Consider the following 27,918-nt stretch of genomic DNA (forward strand, 5'->3'; position numbering starts at 1 on the left):
CTGTTCCAGTGCCCAACCACCCTCTTAGTGAAGAAACTTTTCCTGATATCCAACCTAAACCTCCCTTGTCGCAGCTTCATGCCATCCCCTTGGATCCTATTGCTGGTCACCAGAGAGACGAGATCAGTGCCTGCCTCTCTCTTCCCCTCATGAGGAAGCTGTAGGCTGCCATGAGGTCTCCCCTCAGTCTCCTCTTCTTTTGGCTGAACAACCCAAGTGACTTCAGCCGCTCCTCATGCATCTTCCCCTGTAGACCTGTTAGTTTTCGTGAAGACACATAACCAGAGTGATTATATGAAGGTGCTTTTATTAGGTGCCAGAAGTTAGGGGCATGTCTGCCCAAATCTAACTTCGTCCAATTTGTTCACTCACGTTCTCTTTTATCTCCTAAAATATTACATATGCATTAAGTTTTTCAACACATTTATGCATATTCATTTCCTAGCTCCACCTAGCCCCGCTTCGTATGCTAATTATCTTATCAGTCCTTCTGCGCTTGAGTAGTACTCTCTGGTGGTCATCTGGGTGGTCATTGGGATGAAGTAAGATGTCTTCATCAGAGTTGAACTTTTTACCTCATCTTCTTGCGCATGCTCTATGAGCCCTTGGTCTCAGTCCAAACCTTAGTTTCCAAACTATTCATTCACCTAGCAATAATCTCCCAGATACCCATAATATTTTCCTAACTATCCTTTGTTTAGATTAAATTGAGCATTTATGGTATGCATTGCTAGTAGCAGTACTGGTTTCACTGCCAAGACACCTGTTAATATGCTAACATCTACCAACATTTCCCCCCTTTGAAAGTATTTCACTCCTTCAAGGAGGGCAAATGCTTTCACTAACTAATTAAAATGTCTCACACACAGCACACACCAGTAACATAATCAAGAAAATTACAAAGATTAGGGTTGTCACAACATTCCATAAACCCGAAATCCACTACTTGTGCTTTATGTCATTTGCACTTCTCTGGTCAGGTTCATTTAATCTGGAGTGGATGCCATCTTTAACCCCTGGATTACTCAGGTTCTCTCTGAAATCTTAAATTATCATATGCCGGTAGAGGGTATTGAGGATGTGGGTCCATATGCCCAGCAATGGTCTGCATCACTTTCCGGTTCCAGGTTGTCTTCCTTAGGATCAGACTTTTCAGCATTACAAATGTTAACCAAATTAATACCCTACAATTACCAATATAATTACCGTTTCCAGTAAGGATTTAGCCCAATTACTAATATTCCATCCACTAAAAATTTTATCCAAACAGCTTGTTGTCATATCTTTCTCTTCCTGTTCTGCATCTTGTTCCACTCGAGCCAGTTGTTCTATGTCATGTTCTACATCAGCAGTCATATTTGGAATGTGGATGCAGCAATGATCAATACGATCTTTTAGAAATCCACATACTCCATGTTCCTTTAATAACGGTGTATCTAATGCCAATTTTGTAGCACCATTTTAGTTGTAGCTTGTAGTTGGATATTAAGATCTCTAAAGCCTTCTTTTGTGGCTCTCGCGAGCCTACTTACTTGTCCTGTAAGTTTATAAATCATTTCCCTATTTCGATAATTAGCTACCTGTGCAAATAGAGATTCTAATGCCCAACTGAATTTTACTCCATCCGAAGGTTCATGCCATATATCTTCATCTGCCCCTTCTAAAATTCTTTTTGCTCTACTAATTTGTAGGGTTTCCAATTTTCCTTTAAAAGGAGATTTTTTTCCATATTGGACAGTGTGGGAAGTCCTAAAGTTATTTCTTTTACTTCCCCATTTATCGGCAGGTGTGTAGTCCAAGTTCCATCCCTGGCTGCCCATACAAATTGTCCTGGACTTTGTACGGTAGTATAGCTACAATCTGCTGCGATTTGACTTACCTGGCTACTTCTTTCCGAATTATACTTAATTCCTCGGCAAGCACATCCTGCCCTAAGAGCTATCAATACTGGGGGTAAGTGCTTGATATCTTCATTATTACTGTCACAAGTATATTTCTTCTCACAGGTCCACCAAGCTACCTCTTTTGATTCTTGTTTACCACTGCTGTCAACCCGGCTTACTGTATAAACATGATCAGTTCCATTCTGCTTTCCCTGCCATTTAATACACCATGATGTATTCCCTCCATACTGGAATTTCTGCAGTAAACTCACTGTCCAAGCACTATCCCATCCTTCTTTACACTGAATTGTTTTATTTCCTTCTACTTGGGGCAGTGGGGAGGTTATTATACCCCACTCAAGCGGGTCCCCTGCTGCCTTTGGAATGGGCATACAAGCAGTAATTCTATCAGTTCCTTTCATTATGACAAAATCTTTAATTAATCCTACCAATAAATTCTCTGCCTGCTGCCTGTGTGGGATCTATACCACTTGTGTCCATGGTACTTGGTCCTCCCTTTTTCTTCTAGATCCTTTTTGTCGGGCTACCAATATTCCTTTATCCAATTTTGGATATACCAATATTTCTCTTATCCCATAATCTGTGCTATTTTCATGTATTACTATGCACCGGTAGTTTCCCTCATTGACATTAGTAACATTAAACAGGGTTAGGGTGGTAGTTCCTCTCAGTTGTTGGCCCAATTCTAGGGTATTACTTACGTACGCCTTCCCCTTCCATCCAGCTTTCAATCCTGTATTGTCCCTGGATGTGTTTACGTATATTTCCTGGCTCTGTCCGAAGTCATTTATTTTCTCCCAGACCACCTGTAGAGAGCTAATTGTTATTGGTTTATCGTCTTGCATTCCACATTCCAAGGTAACATTTCCTCCCTTAAATATTTCCTTTTTCTTATACTTTTCTGGTATTTCTAGAAACCCAATTACAAGATATTTGCACAAAACAATTACTGTTATCATTACCGTTATTAAGAACCCCAACATTGTATGTTTATATGCGTCTCATCTGTAGTTTTGTATCTCCGAATGCTCACACCGACCAAAGTTCAGGAACCTTTTTCACCCAAGTATAATGAATCCAAGCATCCACCCCTTCTACCTTTACAGCTGTAAAAGTAGTCAATAATACTTGATAAGGTCTGGCCCACCGTTCTGTCAGGGGTTCTTTGTTCCAATTTTTAATGTACACTCAGTCTCCGGGATGAATATCGTGGACAGGATTTTCCAGTGATAATGGTCGGTTCCACACCAAAACACTCTGAAGTCGAACTAAAGTTTTGCTAAGAGATGATACATAATTATAAACATCCTGGTTCCCTGTTATGTGCATATTAGGATTTGGTTCTGGGGATTCATAAGGCTTTCCATACATAATCTCGTATGGGCTTACTGACATTCCACTCCTTGGCTTTATCCTTATTCTCAATAAGGCTATAGGCAAAGCTTGTGGCCATTGTATTTTGGCTTCCTGGCAGATTTTACTAATCTGTCCCTTTTGTGTTTGGTTCATCCTCTCTACTTGTCCACTAGATTGGGGTCTCCATGCAGTATGTAAATTCCAAGAAATTCCTAATAGCCGGCTTACATCTTTAACCACAGATGCAATATAGTGTGGTCCCCTATCCGAGGATATTCCTAATGGTACCCCAAACCTCGGAATAATTTCCCGCAATAACCACTTTACTGTCTCTTTAGCTTGATTGGTGTGACAGGGAAGGGTTTCTGGCCATCCAGAAAAGGTATCAACCCCTACTAACAGATATCTATATCCCCTAGTCCTAGGTAACTCTACAAAGTCAACTTGCCAGTAATCTCCCAGTTCTATTCCTATTCTGACTCTTCCCATTTCAGCATGTTTTCTTGCTACTGGATTATTTTTCAGACAAATCTCACACTTTGACATTGCTGATTTTGCCATTGTTAACATATGCATAGAGATAATGCTACATTTCAAAAATGTTGCCATTGCCTCTGCGCCCCAGTGACACTCATTATGTTTTGTCTGAAGTATTTCTTGCATCACCAAGGGGGCTATTACTATCTGGCCCGTAGTGGTTACATAACATCCATCAGAGTTCTTTTGGGCCTTTAGGAGATTTGCTAATTTCTCATCCTCTGGTGAATATCTTGGTTCCTTGGGAAGATTAAGACGAGTGGGGCCTACCTTGAGTGGTACCAAAGCCATCACTTTCCACACCTTCCAAACAATTTGTCAAGCTGCTCGATCTGCCAACGGATTCCCTTCTGATATCTTTGAGGTTCCTCCTTGATGGGCTTTACAGTGCATAATAGCCACTTGTTTTGGCTTATGTACCGCATTTATCAAATTTAACACCTCCTCTTGATATCTTACATTGGCCCCTTGTGAAGACAACAGCCCTCTTTCTTTCCATAATGCTCTATGAACGTGGACCACTTCAAAGGCATACTTTGAATCTGTCCAAATATTTACCATCTTTCCTTTACTCAGTTCCAGTGCTCGAATTAGGGCTATCAGTTCCGTTCGCTGTGCCGATGTTCCAGGTGGTAAAGATTTTGCTTTGATTACTGTTTTCAGGGTTGTTACTGCATACCCTGCATATCGTGTTCCATTCTCCACAAAACTACTACCATTAGTAAAAAGTTCCCAGTCATACCTTTCAAGGGGTACATCCTTCAAATCTTCGCGGCTAGCATGAGTATGTTCAATTATTTCCACACAATTGTGTTCCAATGGTCCTTCTTCTGGAACAGTTCCTAGAAATACTGCTGGATTTAACAGGTTAGTTGTTTTCAAGGTTACATCATCTTGTTCAGTTAGTATTGCCTGATATTTCATCATCCGGCTGGGTGATAACCAGCGGCCCCCCCTTTTGCTCTAAAACGGTTATTACCATATGTGGTACAAAAACTTCAATATGTTTTCCCGAGGTAAGTTTCCTTGCTTCCTGGATTAAGAGAACTGTTGCTGCTACTGCCCACAAACGTGAGGGCCATCCTGCACTTACAGCATCCAACTGTTTGGGAAAGTATCCCACAGGTCTTTTCCAGCTTCCCAGTCGCTGAGTTAGTACCCCTAATGCTAGTCATTGTCTTTCATGTACAAATAACTGGAAATCTTTTGATAAATCTGGTAGACCCAAAGCTGGTGGCTTCATTAGAGCGTCTTTAAGTTTCTTAAAAGCTTCTTTTTGTATTTTTCCCCAAATAAAATTCCGTGCCTTCTGAGCTTCATAAAGGGGCTTAGCTATGAGTCCGTAATCCATTATCCATAATCCGCACCACCCAGCCATTCCTAAGAAGGCCCTTAGCTCATGGAGATTTTGAGGTTCCGGGATAGCGCATATAGCTTTTATTCTGTTGATGCCCAGACTTCTTTGTCCCTGAGAAATCTCACCCCCCAAATATGTTACAGTCAAGCAAACTATTTGTGCTTTGTTTTTCTTTTGAAACTTTATAGCCACCCATTCCTAACTGATTTAAAATCTCGATAGTTATTTGGGTGCAGAGCGACTCATTCTCTGTGGCAATCAAAATATCATCTACGCATTTTAACAACAAATACTGACTTCTGGGTACCTGTATTTATCCTTGCGTTGTCCAGATCTCCAGTTCCTTGGCCAGCTGGATTCTGAAGAGGGTCAGGCTATTCTTGATATCCTCTCTTGCACTTTCTATAGCTGCCCTTAACACCATAACTTTTTCTGTTGAGTCCATTAATGTATCTAATATTACTTGAAGGTCATCCCAGTCCAGATTCTGGGTTTTAATGATCATTTTCATTACCCTAGCTACTTTATCCGGGTTTTCCTGATACGTTCCTGCTGCTTGTTTCCAAATTACTAGGTCTCCTAGAGTAAACTTTAACATACATGTATACTGGCCCTTCTGTCCCTACTCCTTGTCTAAGTGGAGCAATTATGTTTTTATTTTGTCTTATTCCGTCTTTCTCTCTTATCATGCATTTGGCAGCACCTTTCTGGTCTCATCGTTGGGTTCTATATGATACCGGGGTAGCTGAAGCTACCGCTCCTTTTTCTTCTCCCTCCTCCCCTCACTGTCCTTGCTTTCTTCCCTGACAGCCTGCCCTTGTTCTAATGGGGATGATGGTGCTACTTCCAAATCTGTGTTTCCATCGTCCCGTCTATAATACATACCATTCTCTAACCTTTGATGCCCTATACACCGCTTTTCTCCTGTGCATACTTTACATTGGTCATCAACAGTTATTTTAGCCACCATTATCCTGCAAGCGCATTGCCACTCAGGCTTATCTCGCAAATAGAAAAATAGTTCTACATATGAAATCTCATCCCACTTGACTTCTCGCTTACAAAATAACATTAATTGTAAGATAGTATTGTATTGCAAGGTTCCATTTTCTGGCCAACTCTCTTGATCTTCTAGTTCATACTGTGGCCACCAAACATTACAGTAATCAACTAGTTTACCTTTTCGTAACTCCTGTCCAAAGCCTCCCTCCTTCCAGTGTGCTAGTAAACAGCCCAAAGGGGAAGATCGCGGTACAGGAGTATTGCCGCCCAGAATACCTTTAAGTTTTTCCATTTGTTATAGCTATAACCTTTTACCAAACCAGACCACTGATGCTGAACCTGCAGCACTTTCGCGACTGTCTTACGGACGACGCCTAGGCTTACCCCGGGAATGCCCTAGCCCAACTGTGCGTGGCTTTCACTGTGTCTGACCAGCAGGCTCCCAGACCAGATCTGTACCAGTTACTAGAAAGCACCTTTTCTCTTACCCTTCTAGAGGTACGCTGTGAGCAGCGGGGTAGGTTGCAGCTGATGGCTCCCCGAGAAACTCCTCGGTGCCGGCTGGAGTGTGATCAGTTCGTGAGCTGCCTCAGCAGTGTCCACAAGGTCCCATCTGGATCACCAAAATGTTAGTGTTCACAAAGACACAACCACAGAGTGATTATATGAAGGTGCTTTTATTAGGTGCCAGAAGTTAGGGGCATGTCTGCCCAAATCTAACTTCGTCCAATTTGTTCACTCACGTTCTCTTTTATCTCCTAAAATATTACATATGCATTAAGTTTTTCAACACATTTATGCATATTCATTTCCTAGCTCCACCTAGCCCCGCTTCGTATGCTAATTATCTTATCAGTCCTTCTGCGCTTGAGTAGTACTCTCTGGTGGTCGTCTGGGTGGTCGTTGGGATGAAGTAAGATGTCTTCATCAGAGTTGAACTTTTTACCTCATCTTCTTGCGCATGCTCTATGAGCCCTTGGTCTCAGTCCAAACCTTAGTTTCCAAACTATTCATTCACCTAGCAATAATCTCCCAGATACCCATAATATTTTCCTAACTATCCTTTGTTTAGATTAAATTGAGCATTTATGGTATGCATTGCTAGTAGCAGTACTGGTTTCACTGCCAAGACACCTGTTACTGTGTTAACATCTACCAACAGACCCTTCACCATCTTCGTAGCCCTCCTTTGGACTCTAATAATTTTATGATTTTCTTGTATTGTGGCACTCAAAACTGAACACAGGACTCAATGTGAAGCTGCACCAGTGCAGTGCAGAGAGGGGAGCACAAACTAGGGGAGAATGTTGTTGATCATACACTAAGATACAATTTTGTCTGCTTTTAAGAATGGTTCAGAAGCTGCTGGGAAGGAAAAGAAAGTATGCTGTGTGTATCTTCCTGTACTCTGTAAGTTAGAAGCAGAATTTAAGCAGAAACAGGTTACATACTGGGAGTGCAGTTGTGTAGTTTCCAAATCTATCCTGCCTAGAGTCAGGGGTAGCATCTAATAAGGGACTAAGTTGCTAAACAACTTGTTTGTATGGTGAGTACTGAATTTAAGCTTATCTTAATCCTCTTGGAGTTTCTTGTAGCTTCCGCTGTTTTTGTGGAGGAATTTTCTGTGTTGTGCATTAGGGCAGGGTTGTGGAGTTCAGGGCTTAGTTTCAAGATCTTTGTTGGGTACAAGCACATCAGTACTCATTCTCTCTTTTTCATTAAAGATAAAGTGAAATCTTTCCGAGCAGCTCTACAAGAGGAGGAACAGGCCAGTAAACAGATCAACCCGAAAAGACCACGTGCCCTTTGAAATGGGCCTTTGCTGCTAAAGGATTCCACAAACCCTTACTGCTGTAGCATACATTTGTTACAAAACCGGTGGCCGTAAGAACTCAACTACTTGAAAGTGTGAAAACATTAGAAATGTCTGTGGAAATGTCCTGTTTCTTATTCACCTGAATTACATTTTTGTTTTTGTGTGAAATGCTCCTATGACATCTACAAAATGCTTCTAGACCAGTCAGTACAACCATGCAGGGTTCAGATCCATGAAACACTTTGTTTAAAATATTTCATTTATTCAAATTGTGAATTTTACATTTGGAAATATTTGCCAAGTTTTTAATAATGAAGTAGAACTGTGGCCATTAGAAAGTCACAATATTTCCTTTTAACTGTGTTCAGTTTTGTTACAAAGACTAGCTGTGCAGTTCTAAATTGTGTTTGCGTGCATGCACACCTCACTCATGGTCGTATATAATTTCTCTTCTACAGACAGCTGTGCTTACCTCTTCCCATTCTGTGCCTTGATGAAGGCTACTTAACCCTAAACATCCTCTTTCTGAAGCACAGCCTTAATAAACAACATTACTTAGGCAATATTAAGTACTTTTAGTCTGTGTGCATTTTTAATGTGCTTTGAGACGTTTTTTTGGTAGCTAGATCATTCATTTCACAGGATGTGCCACATCATTTGAACAGAAACTGCAAGAGCTGTTAGAGTGGACAAACAGCTGGACATTCTATCCTCCTTGTAAAAAATATGGAATCTAGATTTATTTGAATACCATAAAGAATGGTTATGCAATTCAAACATTTTTCTCAAGGAAAAAAAGAATCAAAAAACAAAAATATAAATTAGTTGATGTATAAAAAGGGTAATGTTTAAGTACTGAGGAGAGTTGTGACTTAGGATAATGCTGATATGTAGTATGTGGTATGGGATGATAATGCTGTCAGAAAAAAGGTACAATCTGAGCTCTGTATATGGATAGGATAACTATCAAAGTTCAAGGATCCAGATAAATAAATACATATTGGCTTTTCACCTACTGTTAAAATTTGGCTTTTGATCCATGACAAACTTACATGTACATTAACTGCAGTTTGCAGGCAGTTTGAGTAGCTTTGTTGCTTTTTTTTAAAAAAAAAAAAAAAAGTAGTTAATACCTATATTTCCCTTTATATACAGTGCCAACAGATGAAAAGAGGGGTGAAATTGCATCATTTGAGGATTTGCATATCTCTACCTAGTGCTAGTTGAAATCTATCAAGTATCAAGTACCTGAATTCCCACAATGATTGCATATCAGCACTTTTTAGTTGGTGTCACACAAGTTACTTTTCCAAATCAGTATCCAAAAGATTGACTTTCACATAAGAACTTGTCAAATGAAGAGTTATAGACCCCTCTAGGAGTTTTCCCTGTTTCCAGTCTTCATATCGTCAGACTTTCACTTGGAACTGTTTAAAGATTACTTTTTGAAAACAAACCTTGTTCATTTGAGCCAGACTGGGAGGGAAATAAAGGGAATGCAATGAAAAACAAGATAAATGAGACAGGAATTCTCATAGTGTTTAATGTTTGCATCTCCTATAAGAAGTTCTTGTCGCATCGTGGTTAAAAATCAAAAAAACAATCCTCCTGTGTGTAAACATGAAAAGTGAAACAACAATGTAGATTTTACATAATGTATTGAATAAATTAAGCTATTAACTGAATTACAGATGAGAATTTACTTCTATGAAGAGTCTGTTCTGCTTTGGGAAGGGGTACACTTTGTAAACACATGCAAGTTGTTGCACTACTAAAAAGGCCTCCAATTTCAGAATGAGTATTTACTCCTGGAAATGGCCATTCTGTGCAAATTTGTAAGGTAGGAAGATGTTCCTCAGATCCCTATCCTGACTTTTGTTTTGCAGCAGATCTCAAAGAAACATCATGGCTGGTCAGGTACCAGATGGAAGTCAAAATTATGTCTAGAGGCTGTTAAGAGACCTTTGTGATAGAGCCTGCTGTAAATATTAGATTAACACTGAGACTGAAGCAGTGAGAATTAAGATAGGTAAACAATTGATATGGCTGGTTACACCACTTGAATTCCTGTAACCCATTGCTCTGATGGGCTGACATTATTTGGATAGTACTCCGAGAAGCATATACTGTTTTGTGCGCTGTAAAACAAAAACATTTATAAAGAGCATGATGCAAAGCTCCTACATTTGTTCCTTCTGTGTTGGTCTGTGAGTGTTGCTGTGGCTACTTAACCATCACTCAAATTGTTTTGATAGGCAGTGAAGCAGTACTAGAGTTGTTAAATGCCTCTTTCAGGGTGCCTGCAAATTCAAGTACACTTGAATAAAATTAAGTTGAATTTTGGAAAAGGTTTTGGTAATGTTTCTTCTCTATTTATTGTGGTTTTATGGAAAAAGAGATGCCACCCATGAAACACATGACTCATGTTTGTTAATACAGAGTTAGGCCTTTACCCCTGCATGATGCTATAAAGTTAATAATTACTGTTTTCATGAATCATAAGACAAATCAAAGTAGATTTTTCTTTTGATGGCCGTGATACAAAGTTAACACAATTTTAATTGGGAAAATTCTGCCTTGTCCTTAATAAAAAATATATGACTGTGCTGGCTTTAGCATCCTGGGTAACTAAACTACACCATAGCCACTCTCTCACTCCCCCTCCTCAAAGGAAAAAGGGGGAGAAGATACAATGGAAAGGGCTCAAGGATTGAGATAAGGACATAGAAATTGCCAATTACTGTCATAGGCAAAACAGACTCCGAGGGAGATTAATATAATTAATTGCCTACCACTAGCAGACTGGGACAGTGAGAAACTAAAAGCAAACTAAAAACACCCTCACTTCACCACCCCACACCCCCGAGTAGCGCAGGGGAAGAGGGGTTGTGGTCAGTCCCTAAAGCTTTGTCTCTGCTGCTCTGTCTCCTTCATGGTCACTCTATTCCCCTGCTCCAGCATGGGGTCCTTTCCATGGGATGCAGTCCTTCCAAACTGATTCTACATGGGCTTCCCACAGGCAGCAGCTCTTCAAAAACTGCTCCAAATATGGGTCTGTACCACAGGCTCCATCCTTCAGGAGCAAACTGCTCCAACACAGGTCCCCCACAGGCAACAGCTCCTGCCAGATCACTGCTCCTGTGTTGACTCCTCTCCATGGGCTGCAGTTCCAGTGCAGAGTCTGCTATGGCGGGGCTCTCCATGGGATGCAGCCTCCTTCAGGTCAGATCCACCTGCTCCACTGTTGGCTCGCTCCTCCACAGGATGCAGCATGGAGATCTGCTCTACTATGGTCCTCTCCACAGGCTGCAGGGAAACTTCTTCTCTGGTGCCTGGAGCACTTCCTTCTTCACTGACCTTGGTGTCTGCATGGCTGTTTCTCTCACATTTTCTCACGCCTCTCTCCTAGCTGCTGTTGCACAGCTTCCCCCCCCCTTCTTAAATATGCTTTCACGGAGACGCAACCACCATTGCTCATTGGTTTGGTTCTGGACTTTTCTCACAGAGGCCACCCCTGCAGCTCCTCCACTACCAAACCCTTGCCACATAAATCCAATAAAATAATCCAAACTGCATTATTGAATCCAAACTTCACTGAAAGCTTTGATCTTTGCATTTTAGATCCTCAGTGATCCTCAGTGACTTGAGAGACAAAGTTATTTTCTTATGAAAATAGCTGCCTTACTGTACAGTTGACCAAAAAAAAAAAAAAACATCTGCCCAGTTGCTAACTTTCTGCTGATTCCTACAAGGGGTTTGATGGCAGTAAGGGGGGGGGGAGGGAGGAGATGATAGTGGTAATTTTAGGTACCTCAATGATGCTTTCATAACTATCCCACACCCAGCCCATAAGATAAATTTTCCTGTTTCTGAAAAACACTTATTTGGATTTCTCTAATGGAAGCAGGTTACTAACAGATCTGGAATGCTGGTAGGTACCAGAGGACAAATGGAAGAGACCTTCATTTCAACTCAAAAGAAAGTTTTAAAATATTTTTTAATTATGTTATAATTTCTTGCTAATTTATATTGCTGATTAGGTCATTTCCAAGACATACTGGCTGGCAAAGAAGTTACAAAAATACCACAAAAGCAGTCATTGTTCAAGTGCTATAAAAAATGTTACAAAGGTTATACTAGAAGCTACTATTAATTTTGCCATTTTAGAGATGTAGGTATATTTCCAGCACAGTTATTTATATTGTCACCTACCAGGTTTACCACATCTTGTTAAAGAGCAATAGCTGCATTAATTGTTACGCTGAGAAGTGGCTAGGAATTTTATCTTTAATTAGGAGAGGATTCCTGTTCCAACTTAAATTACTGACCAGAAGAATAGAATATAGTAATCAATTACTAAAATTTCCAAATTATGCTATAGATCAAGGCCTAATTCTCAAGACAGATGGACAGGGAAGGGCTGCATAAGTCTCCAGAGAAATTACAATAACCAATTCTGTTATTAGAGCTATTTTTAGAAGATACATAAAAGTACCTAGTACACAAGTTACATAAGTAGAAATCTTCAGTTCTGAATACTGTAAGCAGCAGTTGAAATATATATAAGGTTTATATGCTTTGTCATGTTTAGGACTGGGAAGCAAAAATTGTCTGATATTCAGAGGAAACCAGGGTTAGTACTTTCCCTATGTAACCCAATACCAATCTGTACAACATTGGTATAGAAGGAGGTACAACTGAAGAAGCTTAAAAGGAAGGCCTAAAGAGAAAAGATTTACCTAATGAAGTCATCTATATTAATTGAACAGGCTCGTTTTTCAGAGTAATCAGTATCTTAGGATTGTCTGTATTTTCACCACAATTTTGAAGTTTTCAGGTATTTCCTGTCAACAGAAAAAGATGCAAATTACTTTTCTATTTCTGGCATAGAATAAGGTTAATTTAAACTATCTATTCTTTCCCTGCTTTTAGAAGAGTTCTTCTTTCATGAGATAAGCTGTATTTTTTTTTTTTCTTTTATGGATTGTTTTCTCATTGTCTGAATTTTTGTATCTCAGCTCATTCACTGTAAATCAATCACCAGCACTATTGCTAAGCAGACAAAAAAAATTCTTACTAGCTTTTTGGGAAAAAAGTCAGGCCTTGAGACATGTGCAGCCAAGATATTAACAATATCCTCAGATATTTTTTTTCCACTGTAATTTAATGACCCTTTTAGATTTCTCTTTAATAACAGTTAAATTCTTCCCTTCCTGAAATTCTCTTAGAAAGGCTTTAACGTATTAAGCTTTTCAATTCTGATTTTTTTTTTATTCTTATGTTAGTATTTAGGTCACAGTACACAGGAATAGAATTTAATATGTTAAAAAGGAACAATGAATTCGGTAATTATGATCCAGAAACTGCTCTACAGCTCTTGACCTGAAAGGTATACAAGTCTAGAATGAAAACTGAACTTGTTATTTATTCAACTGATTCTTAATCTTTACAATAAAAATAAAATAATATAATTAAACTACAGAGAGCTGTTCTTTTTGAACAACTGCCCAGTAGAGTTTTCTTCTAAAAAGTTTCATATGCTGAGGTCACAAACTCTTCTGATAAGTTCTCCATCGTGATTTATCCCAGACTCTGCTGGCATGTATATAACACTGCTAGACATTTGCACAAAAGAAATGGTTAGCTGGATGGACTCTGAAACTCTGATAAATTTACCTCTAATAAAAGTTATTTAAAGGCTACAGAGAGTATTTTGTTTATCCTAACAAAGGCTATCCTTACTGGACAATCACGTTCCTGAAATTAAAGTGTTCAATGAAAGGAACATACAACTGCTATAAACAAGAACAAACACTAATGACAGTTTCACAACAATACTGAACACAAAAATCTTTCAGGAAAGTATATTTCTTAATACAAAAACCATGCAGCCTTGGACAAAGCAATACAAAAGGAGGAAAAAAAAACTTCACCCACAAAAACATTTCAATTGTTCTTTTTTGTGCCTAGGCACTACTGGCTAGATCTTAATTGCTGAGAAGGCAGATACTTCAAGAAAATCTGGCTAATGCTGGGCAAGGCTGAAATGGTCTTGAAGATCGAAGTATTTTAAAAATTAACTTGAAGAATACTATCCTATAATGTCTTATCTTCAGATGACTCTGTATTGTCTATGAAGAGTTCTAATAGGCACTCTTTTGATCATAAGTAACAAACTCATCAGCTGGAAGAGTCTGTAGGAGATGGGAAGTACTATGAAAGGAGCATTATGAGTAACAACTCTCCAACTGACATGGAGATGGTACTTCAGCCTTGTCAGAAATACTATAAGAAAGTCATAGAATATTCCGAGTTGGAAGGGACCCACAAGGATCATCGAGTCCAACTCCTGGCACCACACAGGTCTACCCAAGAATTCAGACCATATGACTAAGAGCACAGTCCAAATGCTTCTTAAATTCCAACAGGCTTGGTGCCATGACTATGCCTCTGGGGAGCCTGTTCCAGCACGCGAGCTGAACCTAAATTGATGGTGGCACATACAGGTAACGTACTAATGCATCAGTAGAGGAGTATTTTGGTGTTCTGTAAATGCCAATGGATACTTAATAGTGAAATCAGCATAAAGAAAGTAAAAAGAAAAACAAATGAAATTAAATACTATTATTAGTATGTTACATTAATATTAGAGTATCCAATGCTTTACCTGGAAGTTGATAAGTGCTGGTTTGTTCTTTGGCTCTATTCTGATAACGCTGGATTCAAATTTGGGATGAGGTCTGAAGTTGTTCTTTCCAGCCTGTTAGAAGTTAGACAGTTGCATGAATAAGCAGAAAATCCTCACATTCTTCTCTCTTTGATAGCTTTGTAAGCTAACACAGAATAACATACCTTCATCAGATCATCCACTCAAACTAATAACTAAGTATTAATAAAAAGTCTGCAGTATAGATCCTGGTTTTACAACCAAAGTAAAAATTCCCTTTGAAACATAAGTATTTCTCACCTGAGAGTAAAGGAAATAAGAAAATAAATTCTAAGTTGTCATGGTTTAACCCGGCTGGCAGCTAAACACCACACAGCCGTTCACTCACCCTCCCCCCTCCCTCTCTGGGATGGGGGAGAGAAACAGGAAAGGGAAGCCTGTGAGTTGAGATAAAGACAGTTTAATAAGACAGGATAATAATAATAACAATAAAAATAATAACAACAATGATGATAATAGTACTACTACTAATAATGTGTACAAACAAGTGATGCACAATGCAATTGCTCACCACCCGCTGACCGATGCCCAGCCTCACCCCGAGCAGTCTGGCCCCCCTCCCCTGGCTAGCCACCCCTATATATTGTTTAGCATGACGTCAGATGGTATGGAATACCCCTTTGGCTAGTTTGGGTCACCTGTCCTGGGTCTGTCCCCTCCCAGCTCTTGCTGCACCCCCAGCCTGCCTGTTGGCAGGACAGAGCAAGAAGCTGAGACATCCTTGGCTTGGTGTAAGCACTGCTCTGCAATAATTAAAACATCAGCATGTTATCAGCACTCTTCTCATCCTAAGCCAAAGCATAGCATTCTACCAGCTACTAGGAAGAAAATTAACTCTGTCCTAACTGAAACCAGGACATAAGTCTAATCAACTTTCAAGTCAAAAGCAGTTATGTTGTCCATAGGTTCATGCCCAGTGCACCCCGACAATAAGCGCACAGAATCGGAATTCACACAAAGGTCTTTTAATTATTTAAAGACATAACTCTGCAGAGTCAGGTGCTTGGCAATCTTTCGCAAAGCAAGCACATCTCTGGCTTGAATCACCATCATTTATACCCAGTAAACTTGTGAAAACTAGCTCTCTGGCTACTTTTGATTGGCTGTACCAGCTCACCTAACTTATCTCTACTGAGTTTGTGCATTACAGAGGACCAGCAGGGGTGGGGCACAAAATCCCACATTAGCATACATTATCATGTTGATAGGTGTGATTTTAATATGTTAATGACCCTTAATGAGCAAATGGTTACCATAGGTCAGTCTGGAATCTTCCTGCAGCTGTTTTCTCCTTCTTGTTTTTTACCTTTCATCCCTTATCTTCTCTGCTTCTGCTAGCTCAAGGCTACCAGTCTCTGTTTCCTCCAAGGTTTCCTTATTTTCTCAGCTAAAGACTACACAAGCTACAAGCCTCCCTTTTTTCTTCAAGGTTGCCTTGCTTTTTCCCAGCTTTGGGAAAAAGTTAGAAAACACAGGTTTTTCCTCTCAGCACTGAAAGCAATGAAAGTCTATCATACACATACACATACTCCCTTAATTAGCTCAAACTCCATTTAAAAACAAATCAAAAAGCAAAAAAACTACACTGACACCTTAGTGAAACCATCCAAATTTCCTTAAAGTTACAATAGATTTTGATTCTTTATACTGGTAAATGGATAAAGATCAAAGAGATGAAGGCTAGTCTCAGAGCTGAGTGCATGACTGTATCATAGCAATAATCAAAATGATTTGTTAAGTCCTTCAAATCCAAATTCTCTAGCTCCAAAATCTGACCAGTAATGTCACTAACATTAGTGCTTCACTGAGAGAAATGAAAAAATGCTGACATGGAAAAACACATGTAAGTACATGGACAGTTACATTTTTCCAGGCAATAGGAAACATCTTGGCTTCAATTCTACCCTTAGCACCCATACTTCCTAACACAGGAAGACATTTGAAATGTTACCATGCCCTGCTTATCCATGGAATAACAACTAGTTATAATTCTAGAGGAAACAGGTGCAACTGCTTTTTTCCATCAGTTGGACTCTCAGTTATGCCAAGACTAAATTTTCTCCTTGTGTGTAATATGTTGACATTAACTAAATCACAGAATGGTTGAGGTTGGAAGGGATCTCTAGAGATCATCTGGTCCAACCCCCTGCTCAAGCAAGGTCACCTAGAGCATGTTGCGCAGGATGGCATCCAGGCAGGTTTTGAATATCTCCAGAGAAGGAGACTCCACAACCTCTCTGGGCAATCTGTTCCAGTGCTCTGTCACCCTCACGGTAAAGAAGTGCCCTCTCATATTCAGATGGAACTTCCTGTGTTTAAGTCTGTGCCTGTTGCCTCTTATCCTATCACTGGGCACTACTAAACCGTCTGGCCCCATCCTCTTGACAGCCTCCCCTCAGATATTTATACACATTGATAAGATCCCCTCTTGGTCTTCTCTTCTCCAGGCTAAACAGGCCCAGTTCTCTCAGCCTGTCCCTGAATGACAGGTGCTCCAGTCCTCTAATCATCTTCATAGCCCTCCTCTGGACTCGCTCCAGTAGTTCTATGTCCCTCTTGTTCTGGGGCGCCCAGAACTGGACACAATACTCCAGACATGGCCTCACCAGGGCTGAGTAGAGGGGGAGGATCACCTCCCTTGACCTGCTGGCAACACTCTTCTGAATGCAGCCCAGGATACCGTTGGCCTCCTTGGCCACAAGGGCACATTGCCGACTCATGGTCAGCCTGATGTCCACCAGGACTCCCAGGACTCTCTCTGCAGAGCTGCTCTCCAGCAGGTCACTCCCCAGCCTGTACCAGTGCTTGGGGTTATTCCTCCCTAGGTGCAGTACCCTGCACTTGCCCCTGTTGAACTTCATGAGGTTCCTCTCTGCCCAACTCTCCAGCCTGTCCAGGTCCCTCTGAATGGCAGCACAGCCCTCTTGGGTATCCGCTACTCCTCCGAGCTTTGTGTCATCAACAAACTTGCTGAGGGTGCACTCTGTTCCATCATCCAGGTCACTGATTAATGTTGAACAAGACTGGACCCAGTACTGACCCCTGGGGGACACCGCTAGCTACAGGCCTCCAACTAATTTCTGCATCACTAAGCACAACCCTGTGAGCTCTGCCATCCAGCCAATTATCAATCCAACTCACTGTCCACTCATCTAGGCTGCACTTCCTGAGCTTGCCCATGAGGATGTTACGGGAGACAGTGTCAAAAGCCTTGCTGAAATGAACAACACCCACTGCTTTCCTCTCATCTACCCAGCTAGTCATCTCATCATATAAGGCTTTCAGATTGCTTTTGGTTTGATTTCCCCTCGCTGAATCCCTGCTGACTACTCCTGATCACCTTCTTAGCCTCCATGTGCTTGGAGATGACCTCCAGGATCACCTTTCCAGGGATGGAGCTGAAGGTGACTGTCCTGTAGCTTCCTGTGTCATCCTTATTGCCCTTTTTGAAGACTGGTGTGACATTTGCTTTCTTCCTGTCCTCAGGCACCTCTCCTGTTCTCCACAACCTTTCAAAGATGATGGAGAGTGGCCTAGCAATAACATCCACCAGCTCCCTCACCATTTGTGGATGCATCTCATCGGGGTTGATGGATTTGTAGGTGTCAAGTTTGTTTAAATGATCTCTAACCCAATCCTCCTTGACCAAAGGAAAGTCCTCTGTGTGAATCAGTACAGGAAGGCAGCAGGAACAACCACAGACTCATTGCTAAAATGTGAAGAGTAGATTTATTCTTGTTACCTCACTAACTGAGGGATCCCTGAAGCAACACCCAAGCAGAAGCACGCAACTGGGGACACAGGAACCGCTAAACAGGGTCCATGCCAGGAGATCACTGGCCTGTTGGTTTCGCCTGTTTTTAATCAAGGGTTTGTGCAGGTGCAGTTTTTACCACCATGCTATGATCATCACTGTGCTTCTTTGATCTTCTCTGTACCAAGGCCTGGAGCTCAAGCATGTCCAATAGGGTGCCTCTGAGCCCACCAAACGGCTATGTTAGTTAACCCATTCCTCCAAACACCTTCTTTCTCCAGACTTCCTCTCTTGTCTCTAGGAGCTGAGATTCCTGAGGGCCGGTCTTAGCAGTAAAGACTGAAGCAAAAAAAAGCATTCAGTAACTCTGCCTTCTCTGTATCCTTCATTACCAGGGCACCTGCCCCATTCAGCAGTGGGCCGACATTTTCCTCAGTCTTCCTTTTGCTACTGATGTATTTGAAGAAGCCCTTCTTGACATCCCCTGCCAGATTTAATTCCAAATGGGCCTTGGCCTTCCTTGTCGCAACCCTGCATACTCTGAGAATGTCCCTATATTCCTTCCAAGTGGCCTGTCCCTTTTTCCACGTGCTGTAAACTTCCTTCTTCTGTCTAAGTTTTGCCAGGATCTCCTTTCACGTCCATGCACTTCTCCTGCCCTCTTTCCTTGCCTTCTTGCTCACAGGAATACATCAGTCTTGAGCTTGGAGGAAGTGATACTTGAATACTGACCAGCTCTCTTGGACCCTCTTTCCTTCTAGGGCCCTGACCCATGGGTTCCTCCAAGCAGGTCCCTGAAGAGGCCAAAGTTTGCTCTCCCAAAGACCAGGGTCGCAATCCTACTTTTTGCCCTGCTTCTTCCTCACAAGATCCCGAACTCCATATCATGGTCACTGTAGCCAAGGCTGCCCCCAACCTTTACATCTCCAACCAGCCCTTCTTTATTTTTTAATACAACGTCCAGCAGCACACCTCTCCTTGTTGGCTCCTTGACTGCACCTGTGTCAAGAAGTTATCATCAATGCACTGCAGAAACATACTGGACTGCTTATGCCTAGCTGTATGGTCTTCCCAGCAGATATCAGGGTGGTTGAAGTCTCCCATGAGAACCAGGGCATGTGATTGTGAGACTTCTTCCAGCTGTCTGTAGAAGGCTACATCTACTTCCTCTTCCTGATCAGGTGGCTTGTAGAAAACACCCACAACGGTGTCAGCCATGGTAGCCTGCCCTTTAATACTTACCCAAAAGCTCTCAACTCGCTCTTCATCTACTCCTAGGCTGAATTCGATGCATTCCAGTTGCTCTATCCATTTTAATGAGGACCTCTCGTTAGGAACTCTCGTAAGGACCTCTGATCCCGCTGCAGCGAGGGTTCCTGGCAGGGAGACAGATGGAGCCAACCCGAACCCCCGAACCCCCCCCTCCCTCCCGCAATAACGCAGCACAGAGCCGTTTGGTTGGAGCCGCAGCCCCGCCCCCCCCCCCCCCCCCCCCCCCCCCCAGCAGGCAGGAGCTGTGCTTGTGCCGCCCAGAGACGCTGACATACTGAGGGCGGAACCAGGGGTGACAACAGAAAACCCCCTGATGGTATAAAAACGGTTACTAGGGAGTGCCGCAAACAGGACACACTTTGGCCCTTAGTGCAGGCAGTTCAAGCGAGGCAGGGAGGAGCACAGGGAAGATCCTCTCCTCCCTTTTGTGAGAAACATCTCAAATAATTTTCTTCAGACAGGATCTTCTGTGAAGCTATTTTATTCGCGATTGCAATGGTGGACGTCCTGTCAATCAGGAGCGCATTTTAGTAAACAAATATTAACCTCTTATTCCCTATTACCCGACACCTGATCACCTCCCCTGTTTCCTCATTGGCTGAGTACTACAGGTTCACAAGCTACTCGATGCTCCTCTATACCATATATGTACAATTTTTCTTTTTTTCAACCCTTTAATTTATCCTTTCTTATGTTTTGAGAACTTGTGATCTTTGTTTTTACTGTTCTCACACTGCTCATCCTGCTTTTCTCAAGCTTCTACCTTATTTTGGAACAGTGAGGCCTCCTACTGTCCACTTATCTACTTAGCATTTCTCCTTATTATGACTACACAACTACCTTGGAATACAGAAAAGTAATTCTCTACTGCAAAAACACAACTTAGTTTCTCACAATCCCCCCCTTCTTCTTTTCTTACTCCTAATGTTGTTTTTGCACCTTGTCACATACCGCACTCTTGAGTTTTTCCAACATTCAGGTGCAATCTTCTTCTTCGGATGTCATGGGGGATGACAGATATACAATGCCATTATTATTACAATACCGACAAATAGTTGTTTGAGCCAATTCTATTCTAGTAATCACAAAATTAGTTTCTCCCAAATGTTTCTAAATCCCCAGGAACTTTCATCTTGAGTTACTCTATGTAGGATCTTGTTGTGTTTTTTTTTTTTCCCCCCCCAAATATTTTTCAGATCAGTCGAATTCATCCCATTTGATCTACACGTATACAGCAACTAGTATTAATTACAGTGCAAGCTCCTCCTTATGAGGTTATTAATAAATCTAGTACTATGATTCTAGATTACTATTTTTGCAAACTTATCTAATTTATTTTATAGTTCTTCAATTATAGCTGAGATATTTACAATAGCATTTTCTAATTCACACATCCCTAACCAAGGTAAAAACCACCTTGCAAAGCTGTGAAATGCCAGAGAATTTTACTAGAGGATTATCTGAAGTCTGCTTAATTCTGCATGTGGTCTCAAGGGGGCTTTGGCTTTGTGGGTCTTCAATAATAGTTACATTTGGAATTATTGCCTCCAGGGTGCAAGCTCCCTTCCATCCTAGGGGCAACACCTTCCTGGCTTTATTGCCATATAGCCAGTACCACCCCTTGCCATTCCGGACAGGTCATCTGGTTACAGGATTCTCATGTTGTATCTGCTGTGCATTATGTGTATTAGCATTCCCGTGGCTACCATATTTGGTACAGTATGGATTATTCCCTACTTCATGGATAATATTTCCACACCCAGGGTCAGTACTATTGCCCCCTCAGTTTCTGTCAATGTTGTTTAAAAGGCACCCTTGATAACACAGTATGTTGTAGCCAGGATTATGTGTAGGGAGCTCAACTTCAAAATCTATTCTTTCTCGGGACTGAGTATGATCTGTCATTTTTAGAAATCTAGAGAATCCAGACACAGTTGCTGCTGGAAATAGCAATCAGGGACAAGGCCTCTTCAGTCTTTCTAGGCATCTGGGTGCAAATCCAACAGTTATTTCAAGATAGAGCTCGAGAGATGTTCTGGATTAATTGGAAATGATGATTTTTCCCTCCATCCTATCACTAATCCATTGAGAATAGGTATTACTAAGATAAACTTAAAATACACCATTTCTATGTGTATATACACCCCATAATAATTATAAAATAATAATTAAGAAAAACAATAAAAATCACAAGCTAATAAGGATTCTTCTGGTGGGGATTGAATACCCCCCTTTCTTTTTCTCCCACTTCCAGACAGTGTTTCCTGGAAACACTCTAATTCTGTGTAATTCAATACGTTTTACTCATAAATTCATTAAGAATTCTTCTAAGGAGACGTTAAAGATTTACAATATGTAGTTTTAACAGTTTTAACCTTAAAAGTCTTTGTTAATGCAGTCTCTTAGGTATCAGGGTTAACTGATGCTTTTACCCAGGTATGAGTCCACCCTTCCTCAGCCATTCTTACTGTTGGCTCAGTAGTCAGGAGCACCTGGAACAGTCCGTCCCACTCAGGTTGCAGCTTCGATTCTCTCCATGTTTGCATAAAACCACAGTCTCCTTCTCGGAATGGATGGATCAGGGCTTCGAAGAGTAGGGTTTGAGCTAACAGTCCACGGGTCCTAAGAGATGACAAAGAGGATGACAGCCCGAGTATATAGTTCTTAAGAAAAGCATCTTTTTTGTCTCAAATCGAGGTCATTCATTCCCTTTGTCCATGTACAGCAATCCAAATAATATTTCATATGGCGAAACTCCCACATCTTTTCTTGGTGCAGTTTGAATTCAGAGAAGTGACAAAGGTAAGCACTTCGTCTGGGGAAGCTGAGTTTCCAGAACTTAGTCAACTGCTTCTTTACTGTCTAATCCGTTCCACGATTCCAGAAGAGGAAGGATGCCAAGGAGTGTGAAATTTCCACTTAATTCCTAGAGTCCACATTAGCCCTTGCAATATTTCTGACATAAAGTGATTTCCTTGATCAGAGTCAATATTTTCAACAATTCCATACTTGGGAGTTATTTGTTCTAGAATTACTTTAGTTACTATGTTAGCAGTAGCAAATACTGAAGGGAAAGCTTCCGCCCACCCTGACAAGTGATCTACCAAGACTAATAAGTATTTAAATCTACCTACTCTAAGGAGTTCTGTAAAATCTACCTGTACTTTTTGGAAGCGTTGAATTCCTGGTTTTCGCCCCCTTTGGGCCAACTGCAGATAATTTTCCTATTTACACAGAATCACAGAATCACAGAATTGTCTAGGTTGTAAGAGACCTCAAGATCATCAAGTCCAACCTCTGACCTAACACTAACAAGTCTTCCACTAAACCATATCCCTAAGCTCTACATCTAAACGTCTTTTAAAGACCTCCAGGGATGGTGACTCCACCACTTCCCTGGGCAGCCCATTCCAATGCCTCACAACCCTCCCAGTAAAGAAGTTCTTCCTAATATCCAACCTAAAACACCCCTGGCGCAACTTCAGCCCATTCCCCCTCGTCCTGTCACAAGGCACATGGGAGAATAGACCAACCCCCACCTCGCTACACCCTCCTTTAATGTACTTATAAAAAGCGATAAGGTTGCCCCTAAGCCTCCTTTCCTCCAGGCTGAACAAACCTAGCTCCCTCAGCCGCTCCTCGTGAGACTTGTTCTCCAGACCCCTCACCAGCTTCATCGCCCTTCTCTGGACTCGCTCGAGCACCTCCATGCCCTTCTTGTAGCGAGGGGCCCAAAAATTGAACACAGTGGTGGCTAGCCAGGGGGAGGGGGGCTGGACTGCTCGGGGTTAGTCTGGGCATTGGTCAGCAGGTGGTATGCAATTGCGTTGTGCATCGCTTGATTTGTACACATTATTATTAGTAGTACTATTATCATCATTATTGTTATTAGTATTATTGTTATTATTATTTTCCTGTCTTAATAAACTGTCTTTATCTCAACTCACAGGCTTCACTTTCCCATTTCTCTCCCCCATCCCAGAGAGGGAGGGGGGAGGGTGAGTGAATGGCTGTGTGGTGTTTAGCTGCCGGCCGGGTTAAACCACAACACCCTAACAAGACTATTACTACTAAGAAATGAAATAAAGGTAAGAGCCCTCAAAAGTTTCCATCTTTCCAAATCACTTGGGAACTGCTAAGACTGACTGTATCCCCTGACTGTAATCGCTGATATTTCACTATGGATGGCAGGATGTTAACAAAAAACCAGAGGAACAAAGGATCAACTTCTGCTTGAAAATTATATGAATAATGTTAACTAACATAAGGAGTCTAATGTAGTTTGGCTGGACCACATAAAAGAGTTTAATTCAGTCTCACATTCAGAGAGAACACGGGCACCACTGAATAATGTCATATTTAATGTAAGATTTACAGAATTAAGGTAAGATTTTATCTCATCGACGACCTTGATGAGGGAATAGTGTCTGCCCTCAGCAAGTACACTAATGACACAAAGCTGGGAGGAGTGGCTGACAAGCCAGAAGGCTGTGCTGCCATTCAGCAAGACCTGGACAGGCTAGAGAGATGGGTAGGAAGAAACCAAATGAGGTTTACCAAGAGCAAGTATAGAGTCCTGCACCTGGGAAGGAACAACCGGATGTATCAGTACAGGCTGGAGGACGACCTGCTGGAGAGGAGCTCTGAGGAGAAGGACCTGGGGGTCTTGGTGGACGACAGGTTGACCATGAGCCAGCAGTGTGCCCTCGTGGCCAAGAGGGCCAATGGGATCCTGGCGTGCATTAAAAGGAGCGTGGCCAGCAGGTCAAGGGAGGTGATCCTCCCCCTCTACTCTGCCCTAGTCAGACCCCACCTGGAGTACTGTGTCCAATTCTGGGCTCCCCAGTACAAAAAAGACAGGGATCTCCTGGAAAGAGTCCAGCGGAGGGCCACAAAGATGATACAGGGCCTGGAGCATCTTCCTTATGAGGAAAGGCTGAGAGACCTGGGTCTGTTCAGCCTGGAGAAGAGAAGACTGAGAGGGGATCTCATCAATGTGTATAAATACCTGAGGTGTGGGAGACAGAGGGATTTGGCCAACCTCTTTTCAGTGGTTTGCTGTGGACTCTCCTTTCCAATATAAATGAAATCAGTGTCAAAGCAGAATCACAGTAAGTTATTCAGTGTGGACATGTCTTTATCAGAGGAGTGCTTTGTAGTGTTGTGGTGCTAAGAATGAGAAATAATCTGTATATGGGATGTGCTAAGTAGCACAGTGCTCTGCAGTATGGAGAACTAGAGAAACACCTAGCAGTGCAAGGTGCCAGCTTGATTCTAGTAATGTGTACCATGAAATAGCTGGGCATTAAACACTGCAAGAGATGGTGCAGTAAATTGTGTAAGAGTGATAGAGAGCCCTGTGGAACAAAGACTGGGGAATATGACAGATACATTATTAGTGTGTGGCTCACCAAATACATCCAGAAATTCTAATGAGTGCTTAAAATGAGAAAAGTTCTTCATCCTTGCCATAAAACTCTGGAGATCCCATTCTTGTCTGTGTTTGTATTCTAATGGTGATCCACTGGACAATGATAATCTTTTTCAATTATTCCTTACTAAAAGATACTGACATATGCGATGATCAGAATACATATTCTGTTAGATGTTACATAGATTGGTTGGGAAGGGGAAACTCTCTTTCTGTCATTACATGCTTAATGTAAAATTGGATAAACTGTAATCTCTTTGAAGAGGCAACTCCTTCACTGCTCTCCTGCACAAACAGTACGTTCTTCTCCCTTTAATTAAATTATCCTTATCTTAACCCATTGAGACTTTTTTTCTTACCAGCATACTTTCTTCTCCACCTATTCTACTGAGGAGGGGGAGTGAAAGTGGTCGAGGTGGAATTTTGCTGCCCAGCAGGGTAAAACCACCAGAACTATCTCCTATTTAAGTTCTTCAAAGACTTGTCATTGCTCAGGGCCCCATTTGAAATCATTCTTCTTCCGGATCACTTGATAAAGAGGGCTTACAGTCAGACTGTAATTTGGAATATGCATTCTCCAAAAATCTACACTGCCTAAGAAAGTTTATGTTTCCTTTTTTTGCTAGTTGGTGGAGACATAGCTGATTACATCCACTGGGATGTGGCAATGTTAATCTTGGCATTTTATTCCTAAGAACTGGATCTCCTGTGCAGGTCCCTTGACTTTCCTTAGTTTTATGGTGTTGTGGTTCCGCTCGAGTGGGCAGCCGAGCTCCACCACAGCCGCTCTCTCACTCCCCCTCCTCAAAGAGGAATGGGGAGAAAATATGTGAAAAGGGCTCAAAGGTTGAGATAAGGACAAGAAAATCACGTAATAATTATTGTAACGGGCAAAACAGACTCAGCATAGGGAGATAGTAAGATTTATTGCTTATTACTAACAAGCTAGAGAAGTGAGAAACAAAGGAAAGAAACCAAAAGCACCTTCCCCCCCCATCCACCTTCTTCCACCTCCTCCCCCCGAGCGGCGCAGGGGAACGGGAAAATGGGGGTTATGGTCAGTCTACAGCGCTTCTTCTCTGCCGCTCCTTCTCGGTCACTCTCGGCCCCTGTGCTGTGTGGTCCCACCTACAGGATACAGTCCTTGATGAACTGATCCGGTGTGGGCTTCCCACAGGCAGCAGCTCTTCCAGAACTGCTCCAGATATGGGTCCGTACCACGGGGTCCATCCCTCAGGAGAAAACTGCTCGAACCTGGATCCCCCATAGGCAGCATCTCTGGGTAGTGATGGATCCCTTTGGAGTAGGATGAAACTGGCTCTTATCTAACATGTGGAAGCTTCCAGACTCTTCTCACAGAGGCCACCCCATCAGCCCCCTCCCCACCCCAACCCCCCCAAGTAAAAAAAATACAACCTTGCCACTATAAATTGAGGAGTTGTGGACTCGAATGAGGGTGGAAAGGCCTTGCAGAGGGATCTGGATAGGTTGGAGAGCTGGGCGATCGCCAACCGCATGAAGTTCAATAAGAGCAAGTGCCGGGTCCTGCACCTGGGACGGGGAAACCCTGGCTGCACGTACAGACTGGGCGATGAGACGCTGGAGAGCAGCCTAGAAGAGAGGGATCTGGGGGTCGTGGTTGACAACAAGTTGAATATGAGCCGGCAGTGTGCCCTGGCAGCCAGGAGGGCCAACCGTGTCCTGGGGTGCATCAAGCACGGCATCGCTAGTAGGTCAAGGGAGGTGATTGTCCCGCTCTACTCTGCGCTGGTGCGGCCTCACCTCGAGTACTGTGTGCAGTTCTGGGCACCACAGTATAAAAAGGACATGAAACTGTTGGAGAGTGTCCAGAGGAGGGCTACGAAGATGGTGAAAGGCCTGGAGGGGAAGACGTACGAGGAACGGCTGAGGGCACTGGGCCTGTTCAGCCTGGAGAAGAGGAGGCTGAGGGGAGACCTCATCGCAGTCTACAACTTCCTCGTAAGGGGGCGTCGAGAGGCAGGAGACCTTTTCTCCATTAACACCAGCGACAGGACCCGCGGGAACGGAGTTAAGCTGAGGCAGGGGAAGTTTAGGCTGGACATCAGGAAGGGGTTCTTCACAGAGAGGGTGGTTGCACACTGGAACAGGCTCCCCAGGGAAGTGGTCACTGCACCGAGCCTGACTGAATTTAAGAAGAGATTGGACTGTGCACTTAGTCACATGGTCTGAACTTGGGTAGACCTGTGCGGTGTCAAGAGTTGGACTTGATGATCCTTAAGGGTCCCTTCCAACTCAGGATATTCTATGATTCTATGATTCTATGATAAATCACCTCCAGCATGGCTAATTCCCTCAGGTACTGGATTCCCCTCTCCACAGTGGTCTACTTGCCTGGTTGACATACAAGATCTTCTTTGAAGGGATATCTTTCCTTCACGCCTGACAGGAATCGCCTCCAGAGGGTGAAGACTTGTGCTCCTTTTCCAATTGCTTTGTCAGAGCCCCCTTCTCTAGTGAGGGATCCCATCCTTCTTATTCCAGGTATTGGCCCCACCATCAGAGCAGCCAGGCGACAATGTGCTCACCTGGATGAAAGCTGAAATATTTTTGCTTATTTCACAGCTCACCCAGGGATAGGGATCGTGTGGTTACTGCCTCGTTTAGGAGTTTTGCCTCTTTCTCCTCCTGTTCTTGTGATGGCCCTGCTTCAGATTAACATGCCTCACCCAATTCTTCCTCCTTTCCCCTCCTAGTATATGTTCCTTTTCTTCACAAATGAA

At 42.3% G+C, this 27,918-nt stretch overlaps 1 protein-coding gene across 14 annotated transcripts in view; it reads left to right on the forward strand.

Moving 5' to 3' along the window:
• The window catches only part of LOC137846960 (kinesin-like protein KIF2A), a 170,854-nt gene that overhangs the window by 135,806 nt on the left and 7,130 nt on the right, over positions 1-27,918 (forward strand). For 10 of the 14 annotated variants that reach the window (XM_068665087.1, XM_068665091.1, XM_068665093.1 and 7 more), the window contains one exon: positions 7,881-8,545. The exons of 2 other annotated variants lie outside the window; for them this stretch is intronic. In XM_068665087.1, coding sequence (XP_068521188.1) covers positions 7,881-7,966 — 86 coding nt within the window. In that variant the 3' untranslated portion in view covers positions 7,967-8,545. Of the gene's footprint in view, positions 1-1,786; positions 1,954-7,880; positions 8,546-27,918 lie in introns of those variants that run through there. 2 more of the 14 variants (XR_011090679.1, XR_011090678.1) reach the window with 2 other exon arrangements.

The sequence above is a fragment of the Anas acuta genome, chromosome W (assembly GCF_963932015.1).
Source record: "Anas acuta chromosome W, bAnaAcu1.1, whole genome shotgun sequence".
Taxonomy (NCBI): Eukaryota; Metazoa; Chordata; class Aves; order Anseriformes; family Anatidae; genus Anas; species Anas acuta.